Source organism: Myotis daubentonii, chromosome 8 (genome assembly GCF_963259705.1).
Source record: "Myotis daubentonii chromosome 8, mMyoDau2.1, whole genome shotgun sequence".
NCBI lineage: Eukaryota > Metazoa > Chordata > Mammalia > Chiroptera > Vespertilionidae > Myotis > Myotis daubentonii.
Genome location: NC_081847.1, coordinates 25,870,616 through 25,897,330, shown reverse-complemented (window position 1 = coordinate 25,897,330; position 26,715 = coordinate 25,870,616). Strand labels below are relative to the sequence as shown.

Below are 26,715 nucleotides of genomic sequence, written 5' to 3'. Positions count from 1 at the left end.
GCAACGGGGTCGGACATCCGCGGCTCCTGATCACCCCCAGGACTGAGAGGTGAGCCGCCCTAGCATCTTTCCCTTGAAATTCGATTCTACCCACCCTCCCCTCTGGATTCTTCTGAGACTTAAAACTGAAAGGGACAGTAAAGACACACCCCCCCCCCCCCCCCAATGTGGGTTGGGTGAGTTGAGACCCAGGGAAGTTTGATTATTCATAGCGAGCCTGTATTGAGAGACTTTGCTAAGTACTTTACAAAATCAGTGCATTCCCTCTTCACACATCCCCGGGAAGTTATTCCCATTCCACAGATGAAAAGACTGAGGCACAAACTCCTTAGGTAACTGTCCACGTTTGTCCAACCAGTTTGTATAAATGATAATGCAGAGAAGGACAGATCACAAAAATAGATTCCTCCACCGCCACTCCTACACTCTTTCTACTCTCCCAAGTATGTCTCCCTCCATTCCTCTTTCTAACAAACACCTTTATCTCACAAACTCCTCTGAGAAGGTTATGAGCTCCATGGGTCTCTCCCCCAGAGGAAAAATGCACCTGCATATCCCCCCCGCCCACACACACAGATTTTCCTATTTAGAGTTTTCAGACCCAACATGCTGGGGTGTGGATATATGTGGCGACTCTCCCAGGATCAAAGATGCTACACCATTTACAAGGAACCCAGCACTAGAGGGCAGGATTTCTCTTATTTTCTTCAGTGGGTGAGGCTCTTGGTCAGTAGTGGATGTTGGTTGTGTAGGACAGTGCATAGGGCACTGCTCTCTCCCCAGCATTTTGGGATTTTAGTTGGAAAGGACACAAACCACAGAACTAGTCCACAGATTGCTGAATCATTCTGGCAGCTTGATTAGATAATGCCACATGCTGCTAATTCTTTGGGATGGGAGCTGTCCCATCCCAAAGAAGCAGTCAGAGACAACAATGAAGTCACTGATTTGGAAGTCTTTGTTCACACCAATGAGGTGGCATTGATTTAGTACAATCAATAAGCTATTGGGGAACATCATATTTTATTCTGTGTAGGATGTACAGTGTGATGACACTGCACCTAACAGCATCTGACTGATAATAAAACCAGCTATAAATAGTAGTTAAAATAAATGTCACCAAGCACGCAGAAGAGGTCAAGTAGATGACTTCTGAGGAAGTTTAGGACTTATTGGGGGCCTATTGATACACACGGTTCTAATAGGCTTCCTTATCTGGTTTCCTAGTTCACCACACATTATAAACAGATTAGAAGGGAAGAGAGGGGCTACAGCAAACAGGGCATTAAAGCTAAAAGTCACATGATGGAAAGGAAGACGCACTAAGAATAATCAGCAGGCAGAAGAGTGAGGAGAAAGGAAGGACAAGACAACAGCACACATCTGATGTTGATGGTCACAAGAAACTCCTCTTTGCTCTCACCCAGTCTCATGTTTCTCTGCAACCACCTCATAATTCCGCATAGACCAGGCTCAGATTTCTCTCCTGAATTATGTATCCTATTGGCTTGTGGATTCTAATTCAGCATGCTCAAAGCTCAACCAGCTACACACTCTAACCAATCTGGACCCCATCCTGAGCTACCCATCTTAGGTACAGGTAGCCAGTTGCTCAAGCCAGAAAAACCTAGGAATTGTCTTTGATTCCTTTCTCTGCTCAGTCTTCTAACGTTTTGGTTATCTATTGAGCAAACATTTATTGAATGCCTCATATGTGTCAGGTTCTGACTGGTGTAGAAGTAATCCTATATAATAAAAGGCTAATATGCAAACTGAACAGACGGCAGAATGACCAGTCACTATGCCATGCACTGACCACCAAGGGGCAGATGCTTAACGCAGGAACTGCCCCCTGGTGGTCAGTGTGCAGATGGAAAGTTCAGTGGTGGTGGCGGGAGCCTCTCCTGCCTCTGTGGCAGTGGTAAGGATGTCTGACTGACGGCTTAGGTCCGCTCCTTGCTAAGCCATCAGTCAGACATTCCCCGAGGGCTCCCGAACTGTGAGAGGGTATAGGCTTGGCTGAGGGACCCCTCCCCGACCCAGCCCCCAAGTGCATGAATTTCATGCACCGAGCCTCTAGTGGTCATTATAAAGCTGCTGTTGCGTGGAGGCTACATACTAGTGGGGAAGATACACAATATATAAATCGAATATATCTATACACGTTGATAGAAATGTTATATAGAGAAATGTTTCATTTCATTATGAAGAAAATGAACCCAAGGAATGAAGTTACATGGTGGCATCAGATTTAATGGTGAAAAGTGCCAATCAAAGGAAATTCTGAGCAAAGGGCACTCCAGGCTCAGGGAACAAGACATTCCAGAGACAGGAATGAGCTTTTGTTCCATAAACAGAAAGAAGGCCAGTGTAGCTGGAGATCACTACGTCAAGGGAGATTGAAGTGAAGTCTGAGGGTCTGGGGAAGGGACCTGAATAGGTCATCAGAGTGTGTGTGGTTTTTTCTGATAATAATGGAAAGATATTGAAATTTTTTTAAAATATATTTTATTGATTTTTACAGAGAGAAAGGGAGAAGGATAGAGAGTTAGAAACATTGATGAGAGAGAAACAACAATTCAGCTGCCTCCTGCACACTCCCTACTGAGGATGTGCCCACAACCAAGGTATATTGCCCTTGACCGGAATCGAACCTGGGACCCTTCAGTCTGCAGGCTGACGCTCTATCCACTGAGCCAAACCAGTTAGGGCAAAATGTTTTTTTAAAAGGTGGTCTGGAAAGAATGTTCTGGCATGAGGTAATGTTCTATATCTTGAGAGGAGATTGGTTTACATAGACATATGCATTTTTCAAAACTCACGGAATGGTACACTTAATACTTATACATTTCATTGCATATTCAAAAGGTTAAAAAAAGAGCTATAAACAAATATTAAACAAAAATTAAGGATATCTATGCTGAAACATGTCTGCAATTTATTTTGAAATGGATCAGAAAAATACAATGGATAGAGATACAATAAAGCAAGTCAAGCATTAATGGTAGGATCTCAATGGTAGATACATGGGTGTTCAGTTTTTCTTTATGTTTAAAAATAGTTATACTACAATGTTGGGCTAGACGTTTGTCTGGTCTTATCTGATCTACATTTAAAAAGATGTTTCTGGGTCTGAATAGAGAATGAGCCATAGAGGGCTTTTGGGGAAGCAATGAGATAAATTAGCAGCTATAGCAATGATTTGGCCTAGGAAAGTACCACTGGAAGTTGATGTCAGGAGGGAGAGTTGACAGGATAATAGGGGATCTGTGAGGGAAAGAAAGAACAAAGCATAACTCCTAGTTTTTTACCTGAGTGGGTAGATGGATAGTGATGTCATTATTGGAAATGAGGAGAACTATTGGAAGTCTGGGTGATAGTAAGAGTTGTATTACATTTTTGATGCCTATTAAATATCCAAGTGACAATGAAGAGTTCACTGGTAGATACATAATTTTGGAGCTCTGGGGAGAGTCAGAGATGGCTGTATACATTTGAGTGAAAAATTAGAAACTGCAAATTGGAATAAAGATCTCATCACATTGGATGAGATCACGGGGTGGGGAGGGGTGTTTGAGAATAGAGAAGGGTCCTGAGGGCTTAGCCCTGGGTACTCCAACAACTAGGCTTCTTAACAGAAAGAGGAGGAACCAGCAAAGGAGGAAACAAAAAAGAGGAAACAAAACAAAACAAAAAGAGGAAACAAGTGGTCACCGGTACCACTCTTTGCCATAGGGAATGTAGATAAGGGATCAGGTTTGTGGTAGGGAAAAGAGAGTACAGTTTCAGATTTTGTAGTAAGATTGAATCTTTCCATTACAAATACAAGGAACCCAGCCAACTGGCTTCTACCAAAATAAGGTTGGGGAAGGGTATTTTTGCTCATGCAACCCTGAACATTTAAGCGGTAGGTGACTCCTAGCACAACTGGGTCCTGGATGTAGCTGCTGCCATCCAGCTCAGCCTCTCCTGCAGGCTCTCTGTGACGGCCCCAGCCACACCCCCCTGCTTAACCACTAGCAGAAAGAGCTGCCTTTCCATACAGTTCTGGCAGAATGGTCCACGGGATGCTGACTGGCTGATGTCTCTTAGCATATTCTTGAGGCATTCACTGTTTCTGGGGAGAGTGTTCCCTCACACAGGCTAAGCCTGGGTTGCAGACCAATTCTGATCACAGGAGATGAAAGGGGCAGCCCCATTCAAAGGTTGAGGTGGAAACTTGTCTGATCTTATCTGATCTACATTTTTAAAATATTTTTTTTTTCTGGGGACTGAATAGAAATTGGACTAGAAGAGCTGTTGTGGAAGCAGTGAGACAAATTAGGGGCTGTGACAATGACTTGGCCCATGATAGTACCACTGTACCATCTGAATGGTTTTCCTATATGATAACAGGTTCTTCCAACCCCAGAAAAAAATATGGAGGAAAGCATGCTGGGAGTACCTAGTCTGGCCTACCCCTCGGTTCAAAAGATTGTTACCTCATTGTCACATAAGATGACAAAAGAATTGCCTATCTCTCTTTGGTATTTCACAGAGCACAGTAGATTCCTGTTTAGAATGAGCATCTCAAAATGCTGCATGTTCTTTATCACATTTTTTAACGACTAAAACCCATATGGTCTCTACATTGGGGGGACATGCTAGTACAGAGCTATATAGTGGGGAGCTCAATTCCTTACCTTGGCAATTTAATTAGCCTCACCTTGTTCATACGTAAATGGGACGTTTGCATCAAGGAGGGAAAATTAGAGATAACAGGAAAACCACATAGTATTCATTATGATGAAAGATTAGTTTTGAAATATTTTAACTTTATACTAGTTGAAGGTTTTTGTATTTTGTAACTTCCATTTTCATGAAATTAGTTGCAATAAATTATGGTAATAATATTTCCATATATTATTTCCATAATAAGAAACAGCCTCTCTTCTTGGAGAAGCTTTAAAATATTATCATTTAATCAAAATCAAGGTGACATAATTAACTTTGAGTTCCATGTTTTGTTTTGTTTTTGTATGTGTGGTTTTTTGTGTGTGTGTGTGTTTTGTTTGTTTGTTTCTGCTTTAGTATTTGCTTTGGTCCACAAAAGCATTTTCAAGAAGTTGGTCAAGTATGGCTTTAGCAGATAAGAGACTTGAGAACCTGCAAATCTACAAATGTCTCCAGTGTGTTCGGAACAAAGACAAGAAGCAGATAGAGAAGCTGACCAGACTTGGTTACCCTGAACTAATCAATTTCACAGATCCTATTGATGGACAGAGTGCTCTGCACTTAGCCTCGGTCTCCAATGACACTGACATGGTCAGCTTTCTCCTTAGCCTTGGTGCCCACCCTGATGTGAAAGACCGAATGGGCTGTACTCCGGCAATGAGGGCTGCAGAACTGGGCCATGAGATGTCCATGGAAATATTAGCCAAGGCAAAGGCGGATATGACTCTAGTTGATAACGAAGGAAAAGGTAAAAACCCCAACATTCTATCTAGCAGATGCAATCCTTTTTGTAGCCAGAAATCAATAAAGTGAAGTTTTTTGCTTTCCAACTTTAGAAGTGAATTACTCCTGCACCTAAGAATACCAACTCCCTATAATTTGAAAATGGTGTAGGTAAATCTTAGGGAAACCAGATCTGATAGTTTTTTCATATAAAAAATTAGATTAATCTGTTAGGTGGTTTTTCTAAATGGAGAATTTTCAAATGACACACATTAATATTATTGTCATCCTAATTATTCATTATGAAATATTGTTTAGACCAAATGAGGGAGAGCATTTCTTATTCTTTTTTACAGTTTAGAACTGGGAGTAGTACTAGACTTAGGACTTCAGAAGGATTTTGTTTCTTCTTAATAGTCTGATGTAAAAAGGAGTTTGTTATACTTGGAAATCTGAAGGACTAAGGTGGATTCTGGCATAAACTCTAACTTTCTAGGGTCATTTTGAATAATTTGACTTCAAATTGACACATGGCATTTCTATGATTATTCAGGTGAGACAGTCCCACTCCTCCACATTGCTCCCCGCCCTCATCCCATCTCAACACCATGGTCCCGGAGCTTCTTGCCCAGATCACCCCAGGTTCCAGCAAGAGTTGACATAACCTCATGAAAATCACTAAGAAAATTACTACTAGGCTTAATATAAATTGGTAGATTTCATCACTTGTCCCAAAGAGTTGCATCAAGTACAAAGCCATTATCATCAGCCCACAGTAGAGAAATGAATCCAGTTTTATAATGTTAATGTTTTCTAACAGGAACAAAATGTGTTTTTGTAACTCTCTCCAAACAGTCACTTGCTTAAGAGAAAGGAGAGGACAGAGACAGGAAGAGTTATTTAATTGCTTTCTGGCACCACGTAAGAAAGTAAACTGCAGATGCATTCCGGGGTCCAATGTAATTTAAAATGTCATATCCTAAAAACAAAACAAAACAAAAACAGAACCTCTCAAAGCTCTATTGAACATCATTTTCCAAAGTGTGTTTCACAGACCATTGAACCACTGGGATGTTGATAAGTGGTACATGCAACATTCGTTTCACTGTCAAATTCATTGGAGAAACATTGGATGAAATATATTTAGGCATGTTGATTTCACATTTGTCAGACAGACTAAAGATGATGACATTATCCATATATATTTGACCATAAAATAGTTTTTCCTTATGTCATCTTATTTACCTAGAGTTTTGTTTAATACACTTTGGGAAACACTGTAATGAAACATGTTTACCTCCTTGAGTGTGAAAAAGAAAAATCACAAGGAAAACAGGTGGAGAAATTGTATAGCATAAATATCTAAAATGGTAAAATTATGGGGGAAGGTCAATTAAGAAAAATAAAATAAAATAATAAAATTGTAAAATTAAAACTAATCAAGGTGAAATTAGAAACAAGGTCAAGTGAGTATTTGAAGCAAATATTAACAGCCGTTAGGTTAAAATTTGAGCTCATTCAAATTAATATTAAACTTATCGAGGTTCTGGAAGTTGAGCGTCTGAGAAAACGATATGGCAAATCGTAGGAAAAGTTAGAAGTAGAAAATGAAACTTGAAACATATATAAAATCTTGTCTCACACATACCCTTATTAATACTGCCCTATATTGCTTTGATTCAAAAGAACCCATTCTGTGCTCCCAGCACCAAGTGTCTCATCTTCCCCACATGAATGAACCTAGTTTACCTTGCACATCCCTCAGTTTGACTGCCACTTGCCAAACTGTTTTGCTTATTCCACCATAGTCTCTCTGCCATTAACATCCTATTTTCCAGAGACTGATGTTTGACCCACTGCACATTGTTTCTAAAGGATAAGCAAACATTTAAATGATTAAAAATACTTACTGGACCCTTAGAAGCATGTGGGACATATTCTACCCCCACATTGCATTTTCTCTTTGAACTGCTTTGCGGAATATGAAGAAGGTAAGGCTCTCAGCCACACCTGCTTGTGACTGTTTCCTACCACAAGCTGAGTTTCTTTTTTGGTTTTTCTATCCTGGTGTTTCAGTTTCTTTCAGAGGGAAAACAAAGACAGATATGCCTTTGCTCTATCACTTTAATAGCTAATTATGGATTTTAAAATTAACGTTTTTCTGAAAATGGAACTCCCATTTGACCCTGTGATCCCACTTCTAGGAATATATCCCAAGAAACCAGAAACACCAATCAGAAAGGATATATGCACCCCTATGTTCATAGCAGCACAATTCACCATAGCTAAGATCTGGAAACAGCCTAAGTGCCCATCAGTAGATGAATGGATTAGAAAACTGTGGTACATCTACACGATGGAATACTATGCTGCTCTAAAAAGGAAGGAACTCTTACCATTTGCAACGGCATGGATGGAACTGGAGAGCATTATGCTAAGTGAAATAAGCCAGTCAATGAAGGAAAAATACCACATGATCTCACTCATTCATGGACAATAGAGACCATTATATACTTTTGAACAATAATAGATACAGAGGCAGAGCTGCCTCAAACAGATTGTCAAACTGCAGCGGGAAGGCCAGGGAGGGTTGGGGGGCAGGAGGTAGGGGGGTAAGAGATCAACTAAAGGACTTGTATGCATGCATATAAGCATAACCAATGGACATAAGACACTGGGGGATAGGGGAGTCTAGGGGACTGTCTAGGGCGGGGGGATAAAATGGATACATATGTAATACCCTTTGTAATACTTTAAGCAATAAAAAAAAAAGAAAAAGAAAAAAATAAAATAAAATAAAATAAAAATAAAAAAAAATAATAAAATTAACGTTTTTCCTTTTTATCTGATTGAAATGTATAGAAACTATTCATAGGTATTCTTTGGGGATTCTATTTTTCTACAGGTATTTTGTTTTACTGCATTTTACCTACTAAGAGGCATTATCGCTGTGCACTGATTGCCCTGGAACATGGCGCAGACGTCAACAATTGTAGCTATGATGGGAAACCGGTGTTCCTTAGAGCTTGCGAAGCAGCACATGATATTAAAGAAATGTGCCTGACGCTTTTGGAAAAAGGAGCCAATCCAAATGCTATCAACACAGTATGACTATTCCTGTGATTATAAATATTCATTTTTTTCAATTATAGAGTCTTATCAGAGTAACTTTGGCATTTAGATATGGCAAAAATTATTCTGTTAGCTTATAGACTGTTCATTTCTATTCAAAATGCTTTAAGATTATATACTTTCAATACCTTTATATTACCATAATCCTACAGCTTCTTTCCTAATTATGTTTGGAAAATTGGTATTTATTATGCATAAATGTTAAAAGATCATTATAGAAAATACACAAGGTATCACTAAATCCTAATAAAAGTTTATCTTTTTGAAAAGAAAATATGTAGTTATGCTGTATTTTTTATTAATTTTGCCCCCTCTTCTCATTTGGCTAATTTTATTGAATTTTCTTATGTTTTCATTGTAATTTTGAGACAAAATCAGATTTTTTTCTTAATAGAAAACACCTAAAATCTAATTTTAGCATATTTTTTCCCCTTTTTGCTCTACAATATTTGCAAAAGCTGCATTTTTCTCACAAGAACATCTGGTGTGATCCACTCTGACTTTAGAATTCTACATTTTGGATATTCACCCATTGCACTGGCTTCATTTTTCCTATTTGTTTCATGAAACTAATAAAAATGTGGAGAACTAAGCATGTCTGTGACTCTAAGGCCAAATGGATTTAGATCATATTTATATCGAATATGTCATTTAACATAAACAGCATTTCATCTGCTTTATATCCAGGCCACAGGTCGCACGGCTCTAATGGAATCGGCAAGAGAAGGAGTGGTAGAACTGGTTCGAGGGATATTGGAAAGAGGAGGTGAAGTGAATGCATTTGATAACGAGAGACATCAGGCTGCACATTTTGCTGCCAAAGGAGGCTTTTTTGATGTAATAATCTACTCTTCGCTTTAAAATTTGTTGCTAAAAATTTTCTCTCCTTTTTCTCAAAAATTTTAAATATTAATGTGGGTTACATTAGGCAGATTTTTTTCTGCATTACTATCTTGATTTCCTTGAATAATTCTAAAATTATATTTTGCACCAACTATTATTTTTAAAAACATACAGCTCTTCAATTTTATCTGCTTGCTAATTTATACATGACTAATACTAGTAGTGTTTTTTTCTGTATTCTTAACTATGACAACTTAAAAGTTTTGCCTACTGGGTCTACTGTATTTTATGCACTCCATTACATATTAGAATCTTCAAAATATATTATGATCTAATTGTGGGGAAAACAATGCCAACATACTCTTATCACCATGGTTACATGTGTGTATCTTATGACGCACCTAAATTGTAAACTCTATTCTGATTATCTGGACATTTCAGCAAAGGTTATCTCATAGGTACACTGACATTGCAGCAAAAAAAAAAAGGAACCAAAGATGGCCTTATTTTTTAAAATGCTGAATTATATCAAAAATTTCTTTACTCAATTTTCTCTGAGTTTTAACATAGTTACCCTTAGTTTCTTCATTGAGTCTCTTCTCTGCAATAGAATATGCATCACAATAGAATTTAATTTGGTAAAGAATTTGCTCCTCTGATGATGTTTGCCATAGTCTGATGCTTTTTAAAATGGCCTAGATTTACCAAAATGCTAGTCCCCCAGCTGAATATAGAGTTTCTTAAACTCTAGCCAGGGGTGGGGAACATCTGGCCTGTGAAATCACTTTGTCTGGCCCTGACAAGGCATCAGGGATGAGTTAATTAAGTGTTGGACAAAAGATAGCAGGCTAATTTTTAAGTTGATAATGTTGTATGGCCCTTTGAATAATGTTATAAATATCCAAATGGCCCTTGGCAGAAAGAAGGTTCCCCACCCCTGCGTCAAGGTTGTTTGAGAGCAATTTTGGCAACGATAAAAATGTTGTATGTCTGTATTGTATAATAGAGTACAATACAGGAGCCACATGTGGCTTTTGAGTACTTTAAATATGGCTAGTGAAACCGTATTTTTAAGATTATTTTCTATTTAATTCATTTCGATTTAATTTTAAGTAATCACATGTGGCTAACAATGTATTGGCTAGCACAGGGCTAGGAGCAATCTTCATTCACTAAATGTACATTCCTATTCCCCTACATTATCCACTGTTTTACAGATATTGAAGCTTCTTTATGCCTACAATGGAGATATGGGACTGATTGGAATGAATGGGAACACACCACTTCATTATGCTGCCATGGGTGGTTTTGCAGATTGCTGTAAATATATAGCTCAGCGAGGTAAAATTTGCCTAGCAATTTTATGCTTGAAGTATTTATGGTTTATCCATGTTGTACATAAGTAGGGAATCTGGGCCTGTCACTTGTTAGTTGCTTATGTTTTTCAGTAGCCCAATCCCACTCATGTATATAGAAAGAAAATTGAATTTATTTTCTTACTCTACTTTCTGTTAACTCAGGAGTCTGGTCTTAAAGGTGATAAGAACCCATTTTCCGAAATATTTTTAGGTTATTGTTCAAAATCTAATCATGAGTCAACAGATTATTATAAAATGGTTAAAGTTATTAAACTCCTTTTTTAAATATATGTGAACATCAATCTAAGCAAGGACAAGCACTGGAAACCATGTCTGTTAATCTTAATCCTTAATTATTTTATTAAAAATATTCTATAGTGTCAAGTGCAATGATAACTTCTGAATGATTTGAAATTATGATGAAAATATTTTAGGGAGAAATATGAAATAAATTGAAAATGTTCATGGAAAATTTGAAATGTAAGTAATATTAATTATTTTAGCTTTTCCTGTAGCTTTTAAGTAACTTAGTAAACTTAGGAATATAAACCATGTTATATATAACCTAATGATAATATTAACTAATTAAATTTAAAGAAATGGATCAATTTGTTATTAATTGCATGCTAATTGAATATACATTAAAATTTTTAATTCTTTGTTAGAGATGGGACAGCATTCTGCTGAACTGTATGGTAGTTTTCTTTTTTTCCAGTTTCTGAGAAATAGGCAAAACTTAAAGTCCTATGACTCTATATTAGAGCAGAGAAAGTGCTTTTGGGTTGTTGCTTTTTTTTCTTTACAAGGGCACAGAATTTCAGAAGTCACTGGGACCTAGAGATTCCATACGTAGTCACTAATATTACATATAAGTCTAATGTGCTGCCATAACTAATAGTGTACTAATTTATTACTCCTTCATCCTCCGAGATAATGAACACTTTTAACGAATAAAGAAAAACATATCAAATGCAATGTTTGCCCTCATAAACCATCTTATGAGTCTTGTTTTCAAATCTGTTACAATCGGCACTTTATTCTGACATTTCATTTTTAATATAGTGTATTTCTAAAAACTAAACATCTGCCCAGATTGAGACAAAATTCTTCAAGTTTAACATGTCTATTGATTTCTTATTGGGACAAACAGCACCAAACATATACTCTATTGTTCACACACACATAGAAAGCAAAGAGCCAGAGCTTGGGCCATGCCAGAGGCCTTCCCCAGCCATGCAGAAAAGATTTATCTTCCTGGCCGAATCATAAAACAAGACTGTAGTTTTAAAACAAACATCTGAAAACGTTCTGAATTATGTAACGGGTTTGGAAGTACAACCACGTCACCAGATCCTATGAGGGGGGCTCAATTCCATAGCAGCAGAATTACCAGTTACATTTCCACCTTTAACATCTTAGATCAAAGTCCATCAGAGCAGCAAGAAACCATTAGCAATAAAATGCTCATTTCTGAGTAAACTGTCGGTTTAGTCTCTTCTATAGATCATTGTAAAGGCTGAATTTTTTTCCACATTAAACTATCTTCCTTAATATCCTCCTCTTTTGCCCCTAGTCCTGACACGGGAGGGAGTTTGGAGTAGTTCCACACCATGGAAAATTTTCCCTTTCATGGGCCTTTGGCTGCTGATGTTCTACAGCACCAGCCCCACAGAGGAACTTAAGTCACAAAGGGAATGGATGGGTCTTTAGTTATAATCATAAAGGAGGAGACAAAGTCTCCCAGGTCAAAAGGGGGAGGAAAAATACCTTCAGATTTGTTTTCTAAAAGGAGTGCTGAGGAGAGGAGGAAGGCACGTCTTCCAGAAGGCCAGAACAAAGGGTCAGTGAATCTGCAAGTGGAAGGGTTAGAGACCTTTTGGGAAGGCTTCACAGAGTGAAGATGAAGGGCAGATGAATGAGTTTGTTTGTTTGTTTGTTTGTTTATTTATTTATTATTTGAAACAGAGGAAGGGAGAGGGAGAGAGAAACAGATGAGAAATCAACATCAACATCAACTGGCTGTCTCCTGCATGCCCTCTGCCCCACCTCAGGCCCCCAAGCCCACAACCCAGGGATGAGCCCTGACTGGAAATCAACTAGTGACCACTTGGTTCATGGGTTGGTGCTCAACCATTGAGCTACACTGGCTGGGATACCTTAAGATCTTTAAGCTGAGATGTCTTAGTCTTTCATCCACATAAAGGTTTCTAACTAGGAGAAAACTGGGAACAGAAAATAAAATAGTAAGCTAAACAGCTTTAATAATCCTTGGATCCATAGTGCTGAAGTGAATATAGGAGTGGAATGGGAGGCGGTAGATAACCCCAGACATCCTAAATAAGCAAAAATGTTCAGTAAAAAAAAAAAAAAAAAAAAGCATACTCAGAATTACTATGCAATTATGTTATGCAATTTTACTATTGAGACCACTTCCTAATAAGTCACTGTTCTTAAAATTGTCCAATATAGAAATTTTAGAATCCTTATTGTCTCAATACACTTTTTCTATCACTAATAAACTTTCAGCCTGAGTATAAATTTTTAGTTTTTGACAACACTAAAGGAAATATTAATCTTGAAAAGCATCAGTGATTAATTTTCTTTTTGACAAGGGATAAAACTATAAAGTGTTAGAGAGGCATGTTTTATGTTAGCTGCCTATACAATTTGGTTGCTAGAGATACTAATTGGCCAACAACTTTTTAATCATGTGATTTTGGCAAAGCAATAGAAGAGTCTTCTAGAATCAAAATACTAGGAAGAACTTCATAGTCTGACATTTATATACTTAATGGATTTTTAATGTCTCAAGACACTTATTATAGACAACATAGCCTTCCCCCCCCCCCACCATCTATTCAGAAACTATATTTATTTATGTAATGTTGGTCTCATCATTTTAAGGAAGAAAACAAAACAAATGAATTTTAATATATAACTTGGTCAAATTTAATACTGAAATCCTTTAGACTTGATGAACAAATTACTTCTTTATTTCTGTTAGGTTGTTCACATGGCTTTACTGAAAAAGAGCAGATCTATATAAATGACATTAATTTCACAGAGTATACAGATAAAATATCATTTAAGATTGCATACTGATTTATAGTCATAATCATTCAAAAGAAACAGCTGTCCTTCAGCATTCTGAGTGCCTCAGGGCCCACATAAGCTGCCTGAATCCAGCTTTCCAAATTCAGTTGTCACCCTTATTCTTTTCCTGTTCAGCATGAAGAGTCCTTAGCAAGTATCCTAATATAGTATCTATAGAGATTAATGTCTTAATCCTTTGGGGGCAGATAATCTAAATTGGAAACATATCTCCCTTAGAAGTTACCAAAGTAAAGTGCAAAATAAATAACAGCTTAACTTTGTAATTATAATAGTCTAAATGTGCTCATCTCTATATATGAACTAGAGGCCTGGTGCATGAAATTCATGCAAGAGTAGGCCTTCCTTCCCCCAGCTGCCAGCACCGGCTTCCCTCTGGCACCCAGGCTTCCCTCCAGCACCTAGGACGCAGGCTTTGCTCCGGCTGCCAGCGGGCACCTGGGACCTGGGCTTCCCTTGCAACCCCAGCTTTGCTGGAAGATCGTCCAGAAGTATGGCTGGTTTAATTAGCATATTATGCTTTTATTATTACAGACTAGAGGCCTGATGCATGAAATTCATGCAAAAATATGCCTTCCTTCCACCAGCTTCCCTCTGGCCGGAAGGACGTCCAGAATGACATTCACAAGGACATCCAGTCTAATTAGCATATTATCCTTTTATTATTATAGATGAGCCTTGTGTCCCCCATCAAGCCCTGCCTCCTGCTGATTGGTCATTACGCGTGAAGACGCGTGAAGGTGTGATGACCATTTGCATATTGGCCTTTTATTATGATGATGATAATTTGGGGACAAACTTTTGACTAAGCATTTGAAATTAGAAAACAGTTGAATGAATGTCATTTGTTAGAGCTATGCCAGTGCCTTGGAACCATTCATAATAATGATGCTTCACATTTTAGGATGTGACCTGAAATGGAAGAATTTAGAACATAAAACAGCCAGGACTGTGGCTAAGGAAAGCGGCTTCAAAGCAGCAAGCAAAGAAATACGGCGGGCAGAGAGAATGGCTAATAAACTGGCCAAACCAGGAGTCAAAAATCCGAATCCACTCTGGGCCCTTCGGCTTCATGACTGGTCAGTAGAATATGAGGCTATACTTCGGGAAGCCTTTTCGTTTGTGGACAAGGGCGATGGGACAGTCAGCAAGGAAGATTTTGTGTTAGTGCTGGAGGAGAGGCAGGACTTCATACCCTCGGATCAGCTGAACTACATCGCTCAACTTAGTGAAAAAGTCCGGGGAGCAGGGGTCAACATTAACGATTTTTTTAAGGGAACCCGATATTTAAGCAAGACTTATGTCTTGGGATCCTATGGGCCTAAGAAAAAGAAAAAAGGAATAGCCAAAAAGGGGAAGAAAGGCAAGTTCGTTTTACCCCTTCCGGTCTGTGTCATCCCTGACAATGCATTTCCACGCCGGAGTGATGGTGGGCCACCATATTACATGATTGAAACCTACAAGAATGTCACGGATTGCAATCGGTTTAATCGGGATCATCCGCCAGAACATCCCATTCAGGATGACTCTGCTTGGTACATTGATGATTCAGGGAAGATATTTTCAAATATTAACTTTCTCACCAAGGCAGGAGACCTAGCTTCTCTTAAAAAGGCATTTGAATCAGGCATACCGGTGGATATGAAGGATAATTATTATAAAACACCGCTAATGACTGCTTGTGCAAGTGGAAACATAGAAGTGGTCAAGTTTCTTCTTGAAAAAGGGTATGTTTTTGGTTGGGTGAGGTTTAAATTTTCATGAGTCTTACTATTTTAAGAAAGTGATGGGAAAGCTAAGATACAATCAACTGCAGAATTTTAATAGCACAAGGAAGTGCTTCAACTCTGAAGCCTAGACTGCAGGTAGATCTTACTATTATATGGGAAACCAAGCTCATGGGAACATAGGAATGTGTGTACATGAAGATGGTTTGCCAATAACAACTATGCACAAAGTGAAAGTCAAGAAGTTTTCACTCTGATGGTAGAAGAAGCGTTCTGATTGGGTATCACAAGAAAAGTTAATTTAGTGTCAGATCTTTACCTAGTTGATGTGGAGTTGCTTTTCATTTTACTTTAAACTTAAATAAATTTATTGTGGTAAGAATATTACATGAGGTCTAGCCTCTTAACAAATATTAACTATCTGATATAGTATTATTAACTATAATTATACAGCAGATCTCTAGAATTTATTCATTTTATGTGGAGTTGCTTTTTAATCTACCTCGTGTGTGTGTGTGTGTGTGTGTGTGTGTGTGTGTGTGTGTGTGTGTGTGTGTAGGGGAATCCCAACAAATTCCAATAAGTGAGATGTTGGCTATAATGACTAAAAACATTTTCATACCCTTCTCCAGAAAAAAAGCAGTCTTTCCCTTGGTTCATTTATAAATATATTTAAAACCTCAAAGCATGATATTTTCATTTAGCTTTTTCAAACTTAAAACTTTATTGTTGAAATATTACATATATACCCTTTTTCCCCCCATTGACCCCTTCTAGCCTGCCCTGCTCCCAACCCTAGCCCTTCACCACACTATTGTCTGTGTCCATGGGTTATGCATATATTCATACAAGTTCTTTGGTTGATCACTTCCCACCCACCCCTAACCCCCTACCCCCACCTTCTCTTTGAGATTCATTTAACTTTTTAATCTAAAACAATTACTTGGGTTTAATTCCTTCTTTTACTATTGCTAAATAATCTGGGGTTAATTTCTTAACCTTTTTGTGCCTCAGTTTTCTCATTTTTACAATGGAGCCCTAATGGGACTCTGCTCACAGAATTCATTGAAGATAAAATTAGTTATGTAAAGCACTTATTGGCACAGTAATTACATACTTGATAAACTGTATCATTATTATTACTATACATGCAGAAATAGACTCAAAATGGAATAATATAACTCATATTTCCTGTCAGCTTATATCTTCATTGGATTCAGGTTTTTCCTTTTCCTTGATTTTAACCTTTGCAAAATTATAACCACTAGGATCTGAAGTGCCTTTTAAAGCTAAACAAAATGTATAGGTATACACAAAGATAAGAGTGTCTGATAATGCAGAACACTTGTCAAGAAAATCATGACATAGAGTTTAACTTGACTCAGAGCTTCCTTGGTTTACAGTTGAACAAGTTGATAAAACTATGAAGTCTTAGCCTTTTTAGCCTCCAGTGCTTGAAACAACCCATGTTTTTAGCTTGTGCATCTATCTTATCTTGTAGGGCTAATGTTAATGCAACAGATAATTTTCTGTGGACTCCACTTCACTTTGCATGCCATGCAGGCCAACAAGACATTGTTGAACTTCTCATTCAGTCTGGAGCCACGATAGAAGCACTTTCAATCAACAACTCGACTCCTTTATTTCGAGCCATTGAGAGCTGTAGATTGGATACTGTCAAATACCTACTTGATATTGGTGCCAAATTCCAGGTGGAAAATAGAAAAGGTAGGTGTACATATTATTTGTGGTTAGGGTTAGAAAACGAGAATTTATGTTCAATTCCAAACCCCTTCTGATTCTATTCTTGTAGGACCACATTTCCCCCTGAAACATAAGTGCTTTGCAAATCACTGGTGTTTAAGGGCTCATTCTTTGTGTTGCAACCTTTCCTGGACTGATATTTTTGCAGAATACAATAAAAAGTGATTTACTAGAAAAATGAAATGGGAAAAAACACACCCACAAAATACAAGTGCAAACTGTTTTACTAGATTTAATGACAGAAAACTCTTCTATGAATTTGCTATAAAAATTTCCAAATACTTACTCTTAACTCCTGTGCTTATTTCATTGTGACCCAATAAGCTTTAGTTTGTGGACTTCACCAGTGTGCAAGTCATACCTTGAATTATCACACTGTTTAATTGTCATCCTATCTAATAAAAGAGAAACATGCAAATTGACCATAACCCCGACACCCTTCCCATTGGCTAATCAGGGTGATATGCAAATTAACTGCCAACCAAGATGGCAGCCGGCAGCCATGCAGCTGAAGCGAACAGGAGGCTTGCATGCTCCAGTGACGGAGGAAGCCAACGTTCCCCGCCTGCTGCTGTCAGCCTCTGAGCTGCACTCTAAGCAACTATGTTGCAATTATAGAAGCTAAACAAGCTCCAGAGACCTGCTTTCAGCCAGCTTTGGCCTCAGAGCTTAGAGCTGCAGTGATGGCAGCAGAGTTTCAATTATAGAAGCCAAACAAACCTAGAAACCTGCTTTCAGCTAGCTTCGGCCTCAGAGCTTAGAGCTGCTGTGATGGCAACAGAGTTTCAATTATGGAAGCCAAACAGACCCAGAACCTGATTTTAGCCTCAGAGCTGGAGCCGGCTCTCAGCTCCAGTGACAGCTATAGAAGCTAAATAAATCCCGAAATAAAATAAAAAGAAAAAAAGGAGAGGTTGGGAGCTTCAGTCACCCGCCAGCCTGAAAACGGCTCTCAGGCCTTCACCCAGACTGGCCAGGCACCCCAGTGGAGACCCCCACCCTGAAGGGGGTGTGACCAGCTGCAAACAGCCATCAGCCCGTCATCCAGGCTGGCCAGGCACCCAAGCGGGACCTCCACCCTGATCCGGATCACCCTTCAGGGCAAACCAGCCGGCCCCCACCCATGCACCAGGCCTCTATTCTATACTACAGGCAGGGCAGGACAGCACAAGCTCCCATCTGGGCCCCATGTGCAGCCCTGGACAGCAGGGCATAAGCCCCGCCCCCAGCCAGGACCCTATGACTATTGGAGAGTAGGAAAGTGCCGTTGGGGCCTGGGTCACTGTAGTGATCCAGCCATCAGTAAGTAGAAAAGTGCGGCCTGTAGGCAGCCCCCAGCTGGGCCTGATCCAGGAGCAGGAAAGCAAGCACAGCCTGCGAGCAGCCCCAAACTTTCCCTGCTCCTCAGTCGCCATGAGGATCCAGGAACAGGAAAGCAAGCCTAGGCTGCGGGCAGCCCCAAACTTTCCCTGCTCCCCGGTTGCCATGGTGATCCGGGAGCAGGAAAGCAAGCCTGGCCTGCGGGCAGCCCCCAGCTGGGCCTGATATGGGAGCAGAAAAGCCCGGCCTGCGGGCAGCCCCCAGCTGGGCCTGCTCCCCGGTCGCCATGGGGATCCTGGAGCAGGAGAGTAAGCCTGGCCTGCGGGCAGCTCCAAGCTGGGCCTGCTCCTGGTTGCCATGGAGACCTGGGAGCGGGAAAGCCCGGCCTGTGGACAGCCCCCAGCTGGGCCTGCTCCCCAGTTGCCATGGCGATCCGGGAGCAGGAAAGCCCGTCTTGCAAGCGGCACCCCCATCCTGGCCATAGCTCAAGGGAGAGTACAACGTGCAGTGGAGGCCAGGAGCCTGAGAGATCAACACAGAGGGGCTCCTGCTCCAAGCCTCCATGGTGTGGCTGGGGGCAGGCCCCCAGCAGATACACACACACACACACACACACACACAGTGCCTGCTCTGAACCTCCAATATGGCTGGGGGAAGACTCCCAGTGGGGACACACACACACACACACACACACACACACACACACACACACGAGACGCCTGCTCCGAGCCTCTGCTGCCAGACTGTGGCCATCAGTAGGACATCCACTGAGGGCTCCCGGACTGTGAGAGGGGCAGGCTGGGCTGAGAGAACCCCACCCCCAGTGCACGAATTTCGTGCACCGGGCCTCTAGTTTTCTAATAATTGGCATAGTTTACAGTCTCTGGATTTGGATTCCTTCTAAAGCTAGACAAAGTCATTTCTGAATTGAGGCTCTCTCTAGAAAATAAACAGAAGGCCTGTTTTATAAATAACACAGGTGAAGAATAAAAAATCACATGATTTAATATTTTAGCTTCTTGCTTAGAGTTATCATTTTCTTATAGTGGAATCTATTCTTTTTTTTTTTTTTTTAATTTCAGAGAGGAAGAGAGATAGAAATACCAATGATGAGAGAGGATCATTGATTGGCTGCCTTCTGCACACCCCCTACTGGAGATTGAGCCCACAACCTGGGCATGCACCCTTGACTGGAATTGAATGTGGGACCCTTCAGTCCGTAGGCTGATGCTCTATCCACTGAGCCAAACCAGCGAGGGCCCATTACTTCTTTTTTAAAAAATACATGTTTTGATTTAAGAGAGAGAGGATGGGAGAGGGAGAGAGAGGGATTATTTTTGAACAGAGAACATTAAACCTCTGGCTGCTTCAGGCTGCCTCTGAGTCATGGGTAGTATTGTGCTAGGCCTGCCCAAGGACATTACAGGTGTCACAAATCCTAGCCACCTGATTATAGCACTTGTGAGCATCAATTTCCCCAGACCTTTTAGAATATACCTCCTTACATAATGTCAAGGGGAGGACAACAGAAAGTTGTCACTGCTTGGAATGAGAACCAGCAATCAGATATTCAAAATGTAATCTACCAATATTTTCTATCAACTTTTTAAGAAACATGCTTGAAAAAATTGTTTGGCCAGTAAATGGAATTGTAATTATAAGATTTTAGAGTTGGGGCCACCTTTGAGAATATTTGATCTAGCTCTGTGATCTTACACATACCATTTGCTTTAGAAACACCTTTACTAGCCCATGCTAGGGCTGCTGTGCTGAGATAAGATTTTTTTCTACATTACTTATTATTAACTTGTTTATTATAGCTCTGAATTTTTGTTTTAAACAGGGCAAACTCCCATGGATGTTGCAAAGGCATATGCTGACTCTAGAATAATTGGTTTGATTAAAGAAAAGCTAGATAACTTGCCAAAACCAACAGAAAGCCAAAAACTTTTGAAACCCAAGCCATCTATTAAAGCGAAAACTGAAGTTTCTGAAATTAAGAAAGAAGAGGTAAGAAAAACAATGATTACCCATTAGTAACTAGAATGCCTTAAAACCTTGTTGGGGAACGGGGCAGTGGTACTATTTACATACTGTTACACAACATAGGCAAATAATAGACAATTTATATTTTCAGCACCATTTTGCAATTCTTTTAAAGAAATATCTAGCAAGGGAATTCCTACTACTGAAAAGTTTAAGAAATATTTGTTGCACATAGAATCTACACAAAAAACACATTGATTCAGCCAAATATAATTAGAATGTTGAAAACAAAACTGGTATTGGATAGGTGCATATCTGTATAATATATATGTATATATATACTAGAAGCCCAGTATACGAAATTCCTGCATGGGGAGGATCCCTAGTGGCTGCTGGCTGCTGGCCAGGGCCTCCTTTCCCTGACTGCCGGCTGGGGCCTCCCTTCGTTCTGCACTGCCCCCTGGTGGTCTGCACACATCATAGTGAGCAATTGAACTCCCGGTCGGTCGAACTCACGAAAGGATACTTTGTATATTAGGCTTTTATATATAGAGAGTTTAGTCCTGAATTATTCAGATTTTATGAGATAGCCCAAAAAGGAAGAAGAATAACCCTTATGAGGAATGAAGTAAAGCATAATTTTCCTTCATTTTGGTCTTATACTCTTCATTACTCATTTTAAACCACCCCCACCAAGGAATTTTAATGATTACTGCTGAGCACTGGAACATGAGGCCACTTGTAACTTGGATATCACACAGTAGAACTCTAGAAGGTTTAAAATACCACACTGACTGATCCTGCTCATCTGGAGTGGTATAGTTGCCTCTGAACTATCAGGAGAAGGTTGAGGTTGTTGCCTATGGGGACTTCTGAGACATCAGGCTTTGTCATGAGCAGGGAAGCTTTACGTGCATTTCTAGGCTAGAAACTTTTAGGGAAGCAGAAGGATCCCCGGAGATTCTTGCAAACACATGACAAAGAATTACATTTAAGAAGGAAAAGCTTTATTGTTATCTAATGGAAAGAGGAATGGCATTTAAGAAGAAAATACTTTATTGTTACCAAATGTAGGTGGTAGAAGTGGGTGGAGTGGAGGGATCATAGGCAGACAGTAGAGAATAACAAACATAGATGACAAGAACAAGGATTACCAGAGGTGAAAGAGGATCAATCAGCTAAAGCTCCTACTATGTGCACCATTATCATTTCAGTAAGAATGCCTCTTTCTGACTAATGAATGGCCACAGGTCAAGGATGGATATCTTGAAGACTTATGAGATCTGCCACTGATATTACTAATTTACTAGACTTAAGACAAAACATCTCTCTCTACCCAAAGTTAAAATAATATTCTATTCATTTCAAGTTATAATTTATGTAGTAGTTATTATTTTTCCAGCTTCAGAGTGAGATGTAGAACAACAAATAATATTAGAATGTATATAGGTTTATGGAGTTAATAGTTGTGTGTGTTTTTTCGTCTTGTTTCCAGGAACCACTTTCATCAATTTATACTGTACCAACCATATTGGAGGAAAAGAAAATGCATAAGGATAATGTGGTTCATCTCAATTCATTGATTACCAGTGGTTATACCAAGAAAGTGAATATCACATTTACTCCACGGAGGGTAAGTGCTTTGGAAAGATTTTTCATAATGTGGTATAAACTAATGATGTCCTTTTTCAAAGACTTTTTATGCAGAACACAAAAACAAATATCCAAAGGTTATTTTTCATAGTTACTATTTAAAGGTGTCCTTTTGCTGACTCAGTAAATCGAACTTGTTTAGCTCCCAGTATCTTGTTTTCTCGATTACAATTTCTATATTGACATTTTAATTTTTCTTGAAAGATTAAAGTCTTCTTTGGTCAATATCATTCCCTATCACCATTTAGTCAACAAGTGCTATAGATACTTTTTCTTGGTACCTTAGACCTAACCCTTCTTTGTACTCAACACCACCAATTCCTTAATTATTAGTAGTAGATTTATTCAGTAGCTTCCTAAAACATCTACAATTAAACAGGTAAAGACATTTTTGGAGAATAAGAGTGGTCTTGCAAATGTCCATCAAACCATGCTGAAAAAGAGACCACCAGCTCCCACTGCCTTCTACTATGAAAATAATTCTGATTTCTCCATAAGACATAATGGTAGTAATCCCAAATGATCTTCTAATTCCATTGATTACTGGTTTTGACATCCTAAAAATGAACAGCAGCTGGCCCAGAGGTCATCAGAGAGGTAACTAAAGAGCATTTCAGTTGGCCAAATAGCACCAAAAATAGTGATGCCCATCTAACCACTGATGCCATAAAAGAGGAAAAGACAAGTTCAAATAGATTTAGAAGTAAATTCGATAGTTTTGAATTAACCATATTAAAAAGTATCTTGATATAGCATGCGTGTGGCTGTCATACTTACATCTGCTCTGGCGGTGATTTTTCACTTAAGACCTGGAGTCCTGAAGCCACAACAGCAGAGCTGATCAGGAAGAGGGAGCTGCAGAGGGAGAGGTTCACTTATGAGGTGGACTTTGAAGACTTCATGATGCCCTTTCAGAAGAACATTACAGAGAAAGCTCGCGCATTGGAAGCTGTTTTCAAGAACTAAATCACAGAGGTTTCGTCTTGGGTTAAACATTTCAAGGCCCAGGGACCAAACTTTGGAGAAGGTAGATATTTCCATCAAAACAATCCACAAATTAAGTATTTGTAACCAAACATTTGTTTTTGCTTTAACAACTATAAATATTCTGAGCTGTCTAGAGAAGGTGTGTTTTATTTTGCAATGAATTACATGTGATTCTGGACAAATCCCCCGATCTTCTTTAAGATTGTAGTGGAATAAATGGCATTTTAGTTATAAACATAACATTATTGTCAAAAAATGTACCAAATGTCCACCATTATGTTTGCTAAAGATATAATTCTGGGAATTGATTAAAACAGTATAATATTGGGGAAGGGGAGTTTTTAGCCCAATAAGGGAAGTGTTTGTTTCTCACGTATCATCGTAAGTGATGTGTATGAGGTAACTAAACTTTGACACCTGTGGCAGACACTGTCAGCGCTTCACCCATTTCTCCTCTGCGGTGGGGTTGTAGCATTCTCAGGCCTGATTGCAGATGCTGGAAGGCTGCCTCTAACACTTAAATGTGTACAGTAGGGGCCAAAGTATGTGGGCATGAGAGTCTCCTGGAAGCAGCCCCCAAGTAGTGACTGAACAGATCCAGTGTATGTTGCCATGGTGGGAGCCTTCTAAAGTGCATGTTCTCACTGATTCCTAGGGCTCCCAGCGGGACTAAGATCAAGATGCCCACAGTGGAGATTTGTGTGATAGCACACCCTTCCTTGGTGCCCTTCTCTTCCCTGTCTTCTCACTTTCGTTTCACCCCTCTGGTCTTTATTGAGATCACCTCCCAAATACTTACACCTCAATTCTTGTTTCAAGGTTCTTTCTGTAAGGACCCAAACTAAGACAACATCTATGGTATTCCGATTCTGAGGCCCCTAGCAAATATCTTAAAGCACGTTCTCTTACCTTTTGCCTGCGACAAAATAAGCATTTCCCCAACTTAGAGGATTTGTCCCCAAGGTCTTAAGCATTTGAGAAGTAGTGCAAGTTGTATTCACACACTACTTCATACTTCATACTCATACTTTAGACAAAATTTCCAGATGTCATAAAAATATATATGATAGAGAATGACTAGATATTATATGTGACTTTTCCTTAAGGCAAGTATGTGAGGGGCAAGAGAGAAGGGTGAACTTAAGAGACCCACCATAAAACCTTAAAAATGTCTTTTGGGCCTGGGGCCTGATCATACTTAGAAATGAGTTATGTCAGGGTTCCACCAGAGACATAGAACCAGTAGGTTGGACGGATAGATAGATTATAGATAGATAGATAGATAGATAGATAGATAGATAGATAGATAGATAGATAGATAGATATAAAGAGATTTATTGCAAGGAGTTAACTTACAGATTATGGGGGCTGGTAGGACAAGCCATCAGGAAGGACAGGGTAAACACTGTTGGACAAGAGATGTCCCTGCAGTTTACAAGTGGGGTTTCTTCTTCCTCAGGGAAACCTCAGTTCTGTTCTTAAGGCCTTTTAACTGATTCCCTCTACCCCCTGATTATTAAGGATAATCTCCTTTACATAAAGTCAATTAATTGTAGTTGCATGTACATAATTCCTTCACAGCAACACTACAGCTAATGTCTGGGTTCTATGACCCAGCCCAACTGAGCCATAAAACTGGCCACAGCTAGAGGTGTACTACTGAGTAAAAAGCTAGCTCACCCACACCAAGAGGTACAACGAGTGCTGGGGAGGGCCTCCAAAAATATCCACAAAAAGCCCACTGACAGCAAGAGTCCACTTTAGACTCTGCCTTACCAGAGGGCACACCTTTAGGGTACAACTCTGTCAGCCGTATACATGAAGCCCCTTTCCTTTAAACCCCTCCCTCATTTGTCACCCATGGAGGCCTTTAAGGCAGCTAGTGAGTCCAGGAGAAGGCTGGGTGAGTGAGTAAAGAAGCTAATCACACCCATCTTCTGAGGCAGGCTTGAACTGGGGTTGCTTATATATTTTATAATATGGAGCCTGGAAATTAGCTATTAGAACTCAATTTTGTTGTTTTATGAGGTTTTTTTGGTCTGTTTATTTTTTCATTTTAACTTAATGTCAGATTTACAGAAAAATTGCAAGATTTTTACAAAGAAACCTGCATATTCTTTAACCAGATTACCAAAATATTAACCATCCACTTTCTCTCTTTAAGTCTCTGCATATACATATGTGTATGTGTAACTTTTTTTTCAGAACTATTTGTCAGTTGAAGACCTGTAAACTTTCAGCATGTTTTTCCATAAAACAAGAACATTCTTTCACATAACTATATTACAATTGTCAATTAGGAAACCAATATTTGAATTAATTACATATTTTATCCACAGACCTTATTCAGATTTTGCTATATGTCCCAATAATATTCTATGGAGCAGAAGAAAATCCCAGACCATGGGCTGCATTCAGTTGTCACATCTCTTTGACCTCTTATGTAGCTTGAAACAGTCTGTCCATCTTTCTTTGTTTTTAACGACATTGGAATATTAGAAGAATTCAGGCCAATTATTTTGTAAAATGTCCCTCAATTTTGATTGTCTCATATTTGCTCAAGAATAGATTCAGGAGATGCATTTTAGGTAGGAACACCACAGGGTTTCTCAGTTCATCTTATAAGAGGCACCTGATGCTGATATGCGATGTAAACTTTGTAAACCTTAATCTCTTGGTTGAAGTGGTATCTACCTGATTTCTCCACTGTAAAGTTATTCTTTTTCCCTTTGTACTTACATGGATAGATTCTTTAAATTACATACATTTCCTCTTAGTCCCACAACTCTCACCACCTAATTTTAGCATTTATGGATAGTTCCTTCCCGAAATAAGTGTTCTAGTGATGGTTGCTATGACATGATTTTCTAATTTGATCATTCTGCATTTCTCGGTTGAATCTCTACCACTGGGCAGAACTTCCTCTTCTTCCCTATTTATGTGTTTAAATCAGCATAGACTCATGCTTGCCATTTTTATTAAATGGGTTATAATCCTTTGATCTCATTATTTATTTTGATCCTCAAATTGTCCCAGATTTGGCCGGGGGGGGGGGGGGGCGGGGAGCCCCTTCAAGCTAGTTCCTGAGAATAAGATATTTTGTTGCCTAAATTAATTTGGGGACTCCTGACATTGAGGGAGAATGCCTGCCCATGGTTTCTTTTCTGAACACACCAAAAAAATGAATCTGCACAGTATATTTTCAGAGGCTAGAACTTTCTGCTGTCACCCTAGTGAGTACTTTCTAAATGCCAGTTTTCTAGGTAGCAGGGTTCTGTGGTCACCGTCAGCTGTTTGCAAACATAAACTGAGAGAAAGTGATAATGTCAAGTCGTATTAATTCTCTTTTCTCTGAGTTTAATACTAAACCCAACCAGAGCAAAGTCAAAGTTTTTCGG

General features: G+C 39.3%; 1 protein-coding gene across 1 annotated transcript; it reads left to right on the top strand.

Annotated features, from left to right (window-relative positions):
• On the top strand, nt 1–26,715 carry ANKEF1 (ankyrin repeat and EF-hand domain containing 1). Its single transcript, XM_059705562.1, has 10 exons — nt 1–49; nt 5,071–5,461; nt 8,342–8,541; nt 9,256–9,405; nt 10,629–10,752; nt 14,785–15,607; nt 17,109–17,335; nt 20,535–20,701; nt 22,173–22,310; nt 23,138–26,715. The coding sequence occupies exons 2-10, from the start codon at nt 5,116–5,118 to the stop codon at nt 23,294–23,296; spliced, it is 2,334 nt and encodes a 777-aa protein (XP_059561545.1). The 5' UTR covers nt 1–49; nt 5,071–5,115; the 3' UTR covers nt 23,297–26,715.